Source organism: Salvelinus namaycush, chromosome 9 (genome assembly GCF_016432855.1).
Source record: "Salvelinus namaycush isolate Seneca chromosome 9, SaNama_1.0, whole genome shotgun sequence".
NCBI lineage: Eukaryota > Metazoa > Chordata > Actinopteri > Salmoniformes > Salmonidae > Salvelinus > Salvelinus namaycush.
In genome coordinates, this window is record NC_052315.1 from 13,050,922 (window position 1) to 13,065,114 (window position 14,193).

The 14,193-nt window shown below is 45.6% G+C and overlaps 1 protein-coding gene across 1 annotated transcript in view; it reads left to right on the forward strand.

The window, feature by feature from the left end:
* Positions 1-14,193, forward strand: part of LOC120053951 (glutamate receptor ionotropic, NMDA 3B-like) — an 85,516-nt gene that overhangs the window by 53,728 nt on the left and 17,595 nt on the right. The window contains exons 2-5 of the mRNA XM_039001279.1: positions 5,422-6,062; positions 10,833-11,001; positions 11,065-11,931; positions 12,066-12,211. Of these exons, the coding sequence (XP_038857207.1) occupies positions 5,422-6,062; positions 10,833-11,001; positions 11,065-11,931; positions 12,066-12,211 (1,823 nt within the window). The remainder of the gene's footprint in view (positions 1-5,421; positions 6,063-10,832; positions 11,002-11,064; positions 11,932-12,065; positions 12,212-14,193) is intronic.

Consider the following 14,193-nt stretch of genomic DNA (forward strand, 5'->3'; position numbering starts at 1 on the left):
GATTCAACTACAAAGACCAGAGAGCTTTTCGAAAGCTTCATATAGTAGGGCAGTGATTGGTAGATGAGTAACTATAACTAATCAGACATTGAATATTTTTTAATCCTTAAGAGTCTATTGATGCACCCGTGCGTCAATCTATTGAACATAATGAATCCCCATCAAAATGTGTCAGTTTAAGCTTGTGTCACGTTCCTGACCTGTTTTCTGTTGTTTTGTATGTGTTTAGTTGGTCAGGGCGTGAGTTGGGGTGGGTAGTCTATGTTATGTGTTTTCTATGTTGGGTTAAGGTGTTGCCTGATATGGTTCTCAATTAGAGGCAGGTGTTTGACGTTTCCTCTGATTGAGAACCATATTAAGGTAGGCTGTTCTCACTGTTTGTTTGTGGGTGATTGTTCCTGTGTCTGTGTTTACCACACGGGACTGTTTCGTTTGTTCGTTCGTTTTAGGTAGTCTGTTCCTGTTTCGTGCGTTTTTCGTGTTCTTATGTAAGTTCGTTTGTTCAGGTCTGTCTACTTCGTTTATTGTTTTGTAGTTTGTTCAAGTGTTTTCGTGTTTCGTCTTTCATTTAATAAATTCGTTATGTATTCATCACCCACTGCGCCTTGGTCCGCTCATTCACCACAAGACGAACGTTACAGCTTGAGATATCTTTTTTTGCATGGGCTGCGTCTCAATCCACCACATCCACCCATGTCACCCTTACACATCTGCCATGGAAAGTGACAGAGCTACAGCACTGTTTGTCAGAGCACAAGACATCCTGAAAATCGGTATTCTCACAAAAACGTCTGTAGTGTTCGAACGGTTTGGCCTTCTAACTAATATGACCACTCTATGGAAAGACGAGACTCACGAACACGATGGTGTTCTCTGTTCCGCACAAGCCCCACGGAACTCATCTGAAGGTAACCCACACAAATTAATAGAAGTATGGAGGTAGTTTTGTGCCAACAAAAATATGGGGTTAAATATATGTTCAAAAAGAAAATAATCCTGAGCTTTCTTATATCTTCTAGACACTTCAAAACCTTATTCCTGATGATACATAATTTTATAACCTACATCACAAAGCCAAATCTACCCAGGAGTTGCTTACCACAGTGAATGTTCCTCAGTGGCCAAGATACAGTTTTGACATGAATCTGTTCAAAAATCTATAGCAAGACTAGAAAATTGCTGTGTAGCCATGATCCCCAACACCTTGACAGAGCTTGACTAATTTTGAAAAGAATATTGGGCAAATATTGCACAATACAGGTGTGCAAAGCACTGAGACTTACCCAAGAAGACACAACTGTAATAGCTGCCAAAGGTGTTTCTAACATGCATTGACTCAGGGGGGTGAATACTTATGTAATCAAGGTATATTTTTTATTAAAAAATATATTTTTAAATGTTACAAATTTTCTTCCACTTTGACATTACATAGTATTTTTGTGTAGACAAAAAAAACTAAATAATTTTTAATCCCATTTTGTAACAGAACAAAATGTGGGGTGTAGACCTTCTATAGGCACTTATTGACCTCTAAGAATATGTAGGATCTTAATTTGAGCCAGTTTTCTTATAGCAGGAAAATCATCTTACAGCAATAGGAAATGTGAATTATTATGTGGATTGTAATTAATGGATTTTTTTGTAGGGGTTGATTGATTTTTTGTAAGAAAAAAATGAAGTGGAAATTAAACAATTTGAGAAGCCTTTTTAAACATCAAATAGACTAAAAATACACTACACGTTTTACATTTCCTGCATTGCATGAAAGTTCTCCTGCAACAAGGTGATCAAATTAAGATCCTACATACAGTTGAAGTCAGAAGTTTACATACACCTTAGCCAAATACATTTAAACTCAGTTTTTCACAATTCCTGACATTTAATCCTAGTAAAACTTCCCTGTTATAGGTCAGTTAGGATCACCACTTTATTTTAAGAATGTGAAATGTCAGAATAATAGTAGAGAGAATTATTTCTTTCAGCTTTTCTTTCTTTCATCACATTCCCAGTGTGTCAGAAGTTTACATACACTCAATTAGTATTTGGTAGCATTGCCTTTAAATTGTTTTACTTTGGTCAAACGTTTCGGGTAGCCTTCCACAAGCTTCCCACAATAAGTCGGGTGAATTTTGGCCCATTCCTCCTGACAGAGCTGGTGTAACTGAGTCAGGTTTGTAGGCCTCCTTGCTCGAACACACCTTTTCAGTTCTGCCCACAAATGTTCTATAGGATTGAGGTCAGGGCATTGTGATGGCCACTCCAATACCTTGACTTTGTTGTCCTTAAGCCATTTTTCCACAACTTTGGAAGTATGCTTGGGGTCATTGCCCATTTGGAAGACCCATTTGCGACCAAGCTTTAACTTCCTGACTGATGTCTTGAGATGTTGCTTCAATATATCCACATAATTTTCCATCCTCATGATGCCATCTATTTTGTGAAGTGCACCAGTCCCTTCTGCAGCAAAGCACCCCCACAACATGATGCTGCCACCCCCGTGCTTCACGGTTGGGATGGTGATCTTCAGCTAGCAAGCCTCCCCCTTTTTCCTCCAAACATAACGATGGTCATTATGGCCAAACAGTTCTAGTTTTGTTTCATCAGACCAGAGAACATTTCTCCAAAAAGTACAATCTTTGTCCCCATGTACAGTTGCAAACCATAGTCTGGCTTTTTTATGGCGGTTTTGGAGCAGTGGCTTCTTCCTTGCTGAGCGGCCTTTCAGGTTATGTCGATATAGGACTTGTTTTACTGTGGATATAGATACTTTTGTACCTGTTTCCTCAAGCATCTTCACAAGGTCATTTGCTGTTGTTCTGGGATTGATTTGCACTTTTCGCATCAAAGTATGTTCATCTCTAGGAGACATAACGTGTTTCCTTCCTGAGTGGTATGATGGCTACGTGGTCCCATGGTATTTATACTTGCGTACTATTGTTTGTACAGATGAACGTGGTTCCTTCAGGCGTTTGGAAATTGCTCCCAAGGATGAACCAGACTTGTGGAGGTCTTGTTTGATTTCTTTTGATTTTCCAATGATGTCAAGAAAAGAGGCACTGAGTTTGAAGGTAGGCCTTGAAATACATCCACAGGTACACCTCCAATTGACTCAAATTATGTCAATCAGCCTATCAGAAGCTTCTAAAGCCATGAATTTTCCAAGCTGTTTAAAGGCACTGTCAATTTAGTGTATGTAAACTTCTGACCCACTGGAATTGTGATACAGTGAATTATAAGTGAAATAATCTGTAAACAATTGTTGGAAAAATGTATTGTGTCATGCACAAAGTAGATGTCCTAACTGTCTTGCCAAAACTATAGTTTGTTAACAAGAAATTTGTGGAGTTGTTGAAAAAATGAGTTTAAATGACTCCAACCTAAATGTGTGGTAACTTCCGACTTCGAATGTATGTTCCTCTATGATGTGAACTGTTGAATTCTATTTTGATACTGCATTGCGAGACAGGAATAACTTACACACAATATACTCCTGTGGTCTCAGTGAGATGTTATTGAAGGTTTTCTTTGAACTGGTGATGGACTTGATGTATGAGGGGTCAAATAAAATTGTATTTGTCACATGTGCCTAATACAACTGGTGTAGACTTTACCATGAAATGCTTGCTTACAAGCCCTTTCCAACGATGCAGAGTTAAACAATTATTATAAAAAGAAAAATAGTAACACAAGAGGAATAGAATACACAAGAATGGAGCTATATACAGGGAGTACCAGATCAATGTGCAGGGGCACAATGTATTTGAAGTAGATACTGTCATTGTCAAGCCCGACTCACTGACACCATGCCATCTGTTTATAGTAAGCAGTTATTGTGAGCTTCAGCACATTACAAAAGGGTCACAGTACACTTTGAAGTGAACTATAAATGCATTATGCCTTTTTGTTCATTCTGGTCAGTCCAGGGGGTTTCCAACCTCTGGTCTAGGCAGCAGCATCAGTCTATTCCTCCTCTATGCCCAGGGAGGAGTTGACTCACTGGGTGCCACACTACAAAGCTCATTCTTCCTCAGTCCCAGGAGAAACCAAGCTTTGATCTCTTTATCTGGAGCAGAAGAATACTGCAACTTTTGATGAGCGTCATTGAAATGGTTAATGGCTGCTGCCTGCAAACACACATGTATCAAACATTCACCTTTCAACTTATCCTCTGATGCACCTGTCCCAGCAGCTGTTTGAGGTTGCAGGAGTCAGAGAGAGGCAAACACTAACACACATAGAGACACACACAAGGGGGAACCCGACATAGAGCATGAATTGCAATTTGTGCTTCCATCTCTCCTGTCTGTTTTCTGCAGCAAAGCGAATTAGCAACGTGTCAGGGAGGGTTACGGAAACGGGCGCCCCAATTTTGAATGGGTATGTAGTGGTAATCAAACCAAGGCCTTTGAAACAGGCGGTTTGAAATCGTCCCTCTTATCCGGTGATATTGCTTTTTGAGTCAAAGAGTGGCTAGGGAGAGCATAAGCTTGAAGCTCACCACAGTTTTTGTTTCATGAAAAAAAGGGATTTAAAAGATAACCAGTTGAAAAGATAACCACTTTTCTCCATCCTTTAACATACAGAGGGTGTTTGAATTTCAATCAGTGAGTAGAGTTGCATTCTTCAGTGTTTCAAAAAGAAAAGCCTTTAGGGTGTCCATATGTCACTCAGTCATTTGTTTTGGTTCTGACTTTTTCTTTGTAATTTTTTCGGAAATTAATGATTCATATAAGCCCTACATGCTTCACAACTTAATAACCACATTTCATACTGTTCTAATTCTCAGAGCAAGAACTCAACGGACATTATGAAAGCTTAAACAAGTTTATTCTACCCAAAGGGTCAATAAAGCTGCATTCAGACAAAACATGTTTCCACCACCACAAGTACAGTATATATACTCCAATTTAGGCCCTCCTCCTCCTCTCCAATCCTTACATCTATTATGGTTCGACAGGAAGAGGGTAATAGGGTAATAAACCATAATTTCTCCCTTAAGAGGATCTGACCTGACCTCAACCCCTCATTTGCCTAACCCACAGATGTCCATCCATATTCCCTATAGCAATCCTGTGACTTCCTCCCGTCCACCCAACACATTCCAAAGCCATCTGGCTCCTACAGATAACCATTAACTTCTGATGTAAAAACTAGTCTCTTTCACTCCTTAGATACTTTACTTCTGAGTATAACAATGTTCCATGTTTAACCCAGAATCTAACAATACTGAATAGATTGTGAAGGCCATATGTAGATTGCTGTGCCAAATGTAACCACTATGTCATATTCCAACAAAGTTGTGCTTTACAAAGTTGTGCTTTACAATGCTATGTTTGATTATAGCAATTGTGAGACTCATGCTCAAGTCCTTTTCTTTGGATCTGACACGGGTTCTGATTCTTTCTCTCTCTCTCCTCCCAGAACCGCTTCCACCTACAGATGGCTACTCGGATCCCCCCGTCGGGCCTGTCGGAGCTGCTGCTGGCCGTCCTCCAGCGGAGCGGCTGGCAGGAGGGCATGGCCGTGCTGTGCCAGGGTTGGGAGGAGGATGGCCTGCTGGAACTACTGGACCTCCAGAGCCACCTGGGCTGTGGCGCCACCCGTTGGCAACTCCGCGCCCTCCTCAACCTCACCCGTGCTGGCCCAGCAGAATCCCAAATCCAGGACTTCCTTTCAGAACACTTCCGGGGGCAGGGCCCAAGTCAGATCCCACCGCCGGCCGCGGTGCTGCTGTTTGGGGGCGACCCAGAGTGTGCGGCGGCGGTGCTGCGGAGCGCCCAGGACTTGGGGTTGACGCTGCCCACGGTGCACTGGGTGCTGGGCTACCCACTGAGCCCCGATGCCCTGCACTCCATCGGCCTGCCCCTGGGTCTGCTGGCCTACGGTGAAGTGGAGCGCAAGCCGCTGGACTTCTACATCCGCGACGCACTCCAGCTGGTAGGCCGGGCAGTGTCGGCTGCCACAGTGGTGCGCCCAGACCTGGCGCTCATCCAGAACATGGTCAACTGCTACGACAAACCCAACAAGCACGAGGTGCCCTCCTCCGGACAGTACCTTGCCAGGTAAGGCTGGTTTACTTTGACCCTTTAACTCACAAAGTCTCTGGAGGTTTAAAAGAATAGCTTACACACGTACACACAGTCAGGTCCAACATTATTGGCACCCTTGATAAAGATGAGCAAAAATCTTTACACCCCTTCACCTTTTCCATATTTTGGTGTGTTACATCCTGAATTTAAATGGACAACATTTTGAGTTTGTGTTACTGGCCTACACACCCCATAATGTCAAAGTGGAATTATGTTTTTAGAATGTTTTACAAATCAATTACAAATGAAAAGCTGAAATGTCTTCAGTCAATAAGTATTCAACCCCTTTGTTATGGCAAGCCTAAATAAGTTCAGGATTCATATTTTGCTTAACAAGTCACATACAAAAGTTGCATGGACTCTGTGTGCAATAATAGTGTTTAACATTATTTTGGAATGACTTCCTCATCTCTGTACCCCACACATACAATTATCTGTAAGGTCCCTCAGTAGAGCAGTGAATTTCAAACACAGATTTAACCACAAACACCAGGGAGGTTTTTCAATGTCTCGCAAAGAAGAACACCTCTTGGTAGACGGGTAAAAAAAAAACACCCAAAGATACAGACGTCCTTCCTAACTCAGTTGCCGGAGAGGAAGGAAACCGCTCAGGGATTTCACCATGAGGCCAATGGTGACTGTAAAACAGTTAGAGTTTAATGGCTGTGATAGGAGAAAACTGAGTATGATTCAACAACATTGTAGTTACTCCACAATACTAACCTACATGACATAGTGAAAAGACGGAAGCCTGTACAGAATACAAATATTCCAAAACATGCATCCTGTTTGAAAAAAAGTACTAAAGTAAAACTGCAAAAAATGTGGGAAAGAAATGTACTTTTTGTCTTGAGTACAAAGTGTTACGTTTGGGGCAAATCCAATACAACACATTACTGAGTACCACTCTTCGTATTTTCAAGCATGGTGGTGGCTGCATCATGTAATGGATATGCTTGTCATCAGCAAGGACTAGGCAGTTTTCTAGGATAAAAAGAAATGGAATACAGCTGAGCACAGGCAAAATCCTAGAGGAAAAACCTTGTTCAGTCTGCTTTCCAACAGGCACTGGGAGACAAATTCACCTTTCAGCATAACAATAACCTAACACAAGGCCAAATATACATTGGAGTTGCTAACCAAGACAACAGGGAAGGTTGCCAAATTACAGTGTTGAATTAAATCTGCTTGAAAATCTATGGCAAGACCTGAAAATGGCTGTCTAGCAATGATCAACAACCAATTTGACAGAGCTTGAAGAATTTGGAAAATAATAATGTGCAAATTTAGCTTAATCCAGGTGTGTAAAGCTCTTCGAGACTTACCCAGAAAGACTCACAGCTGTAATCGCTGCCAAAGATGATTCTAACATGTATTGACTCAGGGGGTTGAATACTTAACTAATCAAGATATATTAGTGTTTTATTTTTCATGAATGTTTTACAAATGTTAGCATTTTGTGTAGATCGTTGACAAAGAAATGACAATTAAATCAATTTGAATCCCATTTTGTAACACAACATAATGTGGAAAAAGTCAAAGGGTGTGAATATTTTCTGAAGGCATACATACATACAAAAGTATGTGGAAATTCTTTCAAATTAGTGGATTCGGCTATTTTAGCAACACCCGTTGCTGACAGGTGTATAAAATCGAGTCCACAGCCATGCAATCTCCATAGACAAACATCGTCAGCAGAATGGCCCGTACTGAAGAGCTCAGTGACTTTCAACGTGGCACCGTCATAGGATGGCACCGTCCAACAAGTCATTTCGTCATATTTCTGCCCTGCTAGTGCTGCCCCGGTCAACTGTAAGTGCTGTTACATTAGGAATACCTTCAGAATATTGAGTTGACTCCAACACTTCCTACAGTTGTGTCAAGTTGGTTGGATGTCCTTTGTGTGGTGGACCATTCTTGTTACACACAGGAAACTGTTGAGCTTGAAAAACCCAGCAGCGTTGCAGTTCTTGACACAACCCGGTGCGCCTGGCACCTACTACCATACCCCCTTCAAAGACACTTAAATATTTTGTCTTTCCTATTTACCCTCTGAATGGCACACACACAATCCATGTCTTAATTATGTTTAGGCTTAAAAATCCCCTTAATTTACACTGATTGAAGTGGATTTTTAACAAGTGACATCAATAAGGGATCATAGCTTTCAACTGGATTCATCTGGTCAGTCTATGTCATGGAAAGAGCAAGTGTTCTCAATGTTTTGTATACTCAGTGTACATACATGCATACATACACACACACACACACACACACACACACACACACACACACACACACACACACACACACACACACACACACACACACACACACACACACACACACACACACACACACACACACACACACACACACACACACACACACACACACACACACACACACACACACATACTGTTGTATTGCATTCTGTTGCATCTCCTTTTAGCCAAGTTGTGTCTGAATAGTGTTTTCAGGTCCATGTTATTATAACGGATTGGTTCGGTAAGTGCTGTAGACAGTTAAGTAGTGATTCTCTCCCAGTGTCAGTGTTCACAGGAGACTGCAAATAGGCCTATCTCTTGCTGAGGTCAGACTGTTCGTCACCCCTAACCACAGAGCAGCTCTTCTAAACACAATGATAGATGCAGCCTCCAGTGTTTGGAGAGAGGCTGGAGTGTGTTTGTACACATATCCTCTCTCACACACACACACGTGCACACACACGCGCACACACACATGCGCGTGCACACACACACACACACACACACACAGACAGACAGACAGACAGACAGACAGACAGACAGACAGACAGACAGACAGACAGACAGACAGACAGACAGACAGACAGACAGACAGACAGACAGACAGACAGACAGACAGACAGACACTCTCTCTCTCTTTCAAACACACACGCACATGCACACGCACACGCACGCACTCATCCAGCTGGAATACAAACATGAAGTGGAGGAGGGTAGAGTTTTAAGCTTTATTCATGAGTTCCAGTCAGTTGCCTCCCCAACAGGGCAGCCAGGCAGCCAGGCTCCCTTATCAAAAGAGCCCACAGTCCTTTCTGTCTCTGCGTGGCTCAGAGCAGTGCAGAGCGACAGCAGCACACAGCTTTACAACTGCTGTATCTGCCACAGACCAGAGTAACAACAGCTGCGCAACCTAGCCATGCAGCCAGCGTCTCAGCACAAAAACACAATAGAATGAGCTTCAATTGGACCAATTGTAACTAGGCTCAGCTATATCATGTTGGAAAAAACGATACACCAGAAATGATGCAATAGCTTGTGGGTCTGGAATGCTAGAGCACCATGTTGTATTTATTAATTGGCCGAAAGAGGCAAGTAATTTTGAGCAGTAAGCAGTTAGCACTTTGTTTCAGGAGTAGTGTTTGTTGCCTGCGGCGTCAACGCAGAGGAGAATGATTACAACATTTTGGAAAGCACCCCTTTATAACTATAATAAAACTATATTCAGTTCTACCAAGTCATTTGGGAGGGCCATCTAACTAATGGGATTGACTGGGTGCCTAGTGCAGAGTAAAGATCGCCGATGTCGAGATAACAGCGCTTTGCTCAAGAACAACTCCATGATAATCATAATGTCACCTACACACATAATTACAGCTACATAACAGAGCAACTATTAGAGAGAGAAGAGAGCTTCAGGGGAGGAAGGGATGGATCATGAGAGAAATGCATGAGGGTTGATGACAGCGGTAGATAGAAACCCAGCGAGGTTGAGGTGTGGGAGGGGGATGCTTTTAAGTAATTGCAACCTGTGCCTACTGTTAAAGAGGAACACATAGCCTTTCAATGTAATGATGTAATAGCATCCAGCTCCTTTTATCTCGTGTGGGGTTCAGGAGAAAGAGGAGAGGAGGCTGAGACATATAGGCTGAGACAGGGAGAAATTAATGACCTAAAGGTTTGGAGACAAATGACCTTTTAATTTTCGATGAAAGAAGTTCAGCGACGATCACATGGTGTCATCTCAGTTATTGATGGCTGCACACATTCATCCTGACACAACATGACTGTCACAGCTACCCTCAGCCAATGGGATTGGCTGGATCTGTATTTCCTGAAGTGACCCCTTCGCTAAGCTAAACCACCATGCCGTAATTCATTGAAGGGCTAACCGCTAGGGGCTAGCATTTCACCATGGATCCGAGACAGAAATGTATGAACTGGGGCAGGTTTTCACATGAAAATGAACTACTCACTCGCTCAACTAAGCAGAGCCTGGCGTTCAGAGTCTGTGATGAGGCCAAAAAGGTGTCAGCCAGAAAGATAGCCAATCCTAGCCATGGGGAAATGACTAGCTGTCAATCAGGGCGGTGACGGTATACACTGTTGGCCTTGCTGCAGGTGCAGGATGGATTAGTTTGGCTTCAATAGATGCCAATCCTGCTTTTGACATATTGTGCTACAGTAGCTAAGGTGCCTGTCTGGATTGTGCTGCAGGTCAGGTGTGGAGAGAACAGGTGTAGGTGGTTACAGTCAGATCACAGTTTGGAGTTCACTGTGCATTTCCTGAAGTGAGTTTGATACTGTACAGTCTGACTCACTATCCCTGTGGCCAGAAGTCTATGTGCACCTCCCCCCGCCACCACACCATAGAAATCATCTATAGGAAATGCAATATCTTGGGACTCAAATGGATGCACTAAATAGCCTGAAGGGTAATGAAGTCCTGTAATCTAATGTGATCTCCTCTGGCCTATAGGTTCCTCTCCAACACGTCGTTCTCAGGGCTGACGGGGCCGGTGTCGGTGCAGAGGAACCTATCCCGAGTTCTCACCTCTCAGCGATTCCACATCTGGAGCTTGCAGCGGGACGCGGTGGGCCAGCCCACCTGGGTGACAGTGGGCAGCTGGGAGGGGGGCCGCCTGGAGGTGGAGGACCAGGGCCTGTGGCAAGGGCACAATGGCAAGGGCCATGGCCTGGGAGAGGGCCAGGGGGGGCGGGGTGGGGGCCGGTGGCGAGCCGGCAGTCCTGTGGCAGGCAGCCGGGTGCGGGTAGTCACCCTAGTGGAGCACCCCTTCGTATTCACGCGGGAGGTGGATGAGGACGGGAACTGTCCGGCAGGACAGTACTGCCTGGACGCGGGGACAAACAGCTCAGACATGCTGGAGCGCTACTTCAGTGAGCGTGCCACGGGCAACTCTACCTTCCTGCCCACGGACTATGGCAAGTGTTGTTACGGATACTGCATAGACCTGCTGGAGAAAATGTCAGAGGACATGCGTTTCGAGTACGACCTGTACATCGTGGGCGATGGGAAGTACGGTGCATCGAAAAGCGGCCGCTGGACTGGGCTAGTGGGTGACCTGCTCAATGGCGTGGCCGACATGGCCGTCACCTCATTCAGCATTAACTCAGTACGCAGCCGTGTCATCGACTTCACGTCGCCCTTCTTCTCCACCTCGCTGGGCATCCTGGTGCGCAGCAAGGACACGGCGGCGCCCATCGGCGCCTTCATGTGGCCCCTGCACTGGTCTATGTGGGTGGGCATCTTCGTGGCGCTGCATATCACCGCCCTCTTCCTCACCCTCTATGAGTGGAAGAGCCCGTTTGGCATGACGCCACACGGACGCAACCGCCTGCGCGTCTTCTCCTACTCGTCTGCGCTCAACCTGTGCTACGCCATCCTGTTCGGCCGCACGGTCTCCAGCAAGACGCCCAAGTGCTGGACGGGTCGGTTTCTGATGAACCTGTGGGCCATCTTCTGCCTGCTGGTGCTGTCCAGCTACACAGCCAACCTGGCCGCCGTCATGGTCGGCGAGAAGACCTTCGAGGAGCTCTCGGGGATCCATGACGCCAAGGTGAGGCGAACTCTTCTCTCCCACCACAATCTTGTTCTCCCTCACCCTCTATCTCTCTAATCTTCCCTCTCTCTCCCTCCCTTCCTCCTCTCCCTTCATCCCTTCCCCCTCTGCCTTCCTCCCTTCCACCCCAGCTCCATCACCCATCCCATGGTTTCAGGTTTGGCACAGTGAGGGAAAGCAGCGCTGAGGAGTACATGAAGAAGAGTTTCCCAGAGATGCACGAGTACATGAGGCGCTACAATGAGCCCACCACACCCGATGGGGTGTCCACCCTCAAGTAAGAGATCACAACCCTACTTCTGGAGAGCTACAGGGTGTGCAAGCTTTTGTTCCAGCCCTACACTCACATACCCGATTCAGCTAATCAAGGTCCTAATGAGCAGCTGCTTAGTAGAATCAGGTGTGTTCGAGTGGGACTGGGACAAAAAGCCTGCACCTGCAGTATCACTCCTAGAGTAGGATTGTTCATGGCACCTCTGAGCTACATCCATAGAAATACTAATTAAAGGCACTTTAACCTAAATTTGATTGTATCCATGGGTGTTTATAAGTGTTTTTTAAGTTATTTGGCCAGAGGTGGATCAAGTCGAGCACAGAGTAGATAGATACTTTCTCTGTCAGCTCTGTCTTCCTCTGGGAGAAGTGTTTGTTGTGTTCCTCAAAGAAAGGTCTGTCATCAAGGAAGACAGAAGAGAAAGGCAAAGGAGAGGAGAGGCCAGTGGTATTGCTTCAAAACAAGATCAAATGGGAAAGGGAGCACACACAAACAAACTGTCTTTCTGCGCGTGTTGTCCGACTCTCGAGAGACACAAGGCTGCAAAGTTGATCCTCAGGTGGAAGAAGAAGGGTTATAGTTCAATTTAGACCAAGAGAGAAGACAACTGTCATTTGAGCTTGTGATTGTGTAGACTGTGGATCCTCCTATTTTATCTTAGTTTTGTAAAATCTTTTGACAAGATTAGCCAGTAGCCACATAGACATGTTTGAATATTGTGTTACAAAATAACTTAACCAATACTACCTGAAGAGTGATCCTAGGGAGTGATAGATAAAGGGGGAGTAATCAGGGTAGTGATGAAGTCCAGGTGTGCCTCATGAGGCGCAGGTGTGCGTAATGAGGGTTGCCAAGTGTGCGTAATGATAGGTTGCCAGGACCGGTGGTTAGTAAAGCCGGAGAGAGGGAGTAGACGTGACAGTACCTCCCTGACTCGTGGCTCCAGCCCCAGGACGACGCCAGCCAAGGGGGCGGCCCCGAGGGCAAGGAGCGGGCCGGTCCGGATGGGGAAGGTGGAAATCTCGTATGATGTTGGGATCTAGAATGTCGTCCACCAGAATCCAACACTGCTCCTCTGGACCATACCCCTCCCAGTCCACCAGGTACTGGAGCCGACGCCCACGACGTTGGGAGTCCACGAGGGATCTGATGGCATAGGTGGGACCTCCTTTGACGTCCAGGGGAGGCGGAAGGGTATCGTGGGAGGCGGCTTCAGCCAGGGGACCAGGAACCACTGGCCTGAAGAGGGAGACATGAAAAGAGGGTGAGATTTGGTAGTTAGTGGGGAGCTGTAATCTATATGTCACCTTGTTGACCCTCCGTAGAACCTTGAACGTCCCCACAAACCAGTGGCTCAGTTTCTTACAGGGCAGGCGGAGTGGGAGGTTCCTGGTGGAGAGCCAGATGCAATCACCAGGATGGAACACGGGAGCCTCACTGAAGTGGCGTTCCGCCTGCTTCTTCTGGTGGCGGACGGCACGCTGGAGCCTCACGTAGGCATCGTTCCAAACTTCTTCTGCGTGCCTGAACCACGGAGCCAGGGTCGGCTGATAACCCAGAACACACTGGAAGGGAGTCAGCCCGGTGGAGGAGTGACGCAATGAATTCTGGGTGTAATCCGCCCAGGGAAGGAATCGGGCCCACTCTCCCTGCCGGTCCTGACAGTGACTCCTCAGGAAGCTCCCTAGCTCCTGGTTCATCATCTCCACCTGCCCGTTAGACTGAAGCCGGTATCCGGAAGTGACCCCCAGCTTCTCCATGAAGGTTTTCCATACCCGTGACGTGAATTGGGGGCCACGGTCGGAGACGATGTCCTTCGGAAGGCCATAGTGCCGGAAGACCTGCTGGAACAGTGCCTCAGAGACCTGGAGAGTGGTAGGGAGACCAGAAAGAGGGACAAAATGACAGGATTTCGAGAATCTGTCCACAACCTCTAAAATGGTGGTGAAAGCATCAGAGAAGGGGAGAACAGTGACAAAATCTTT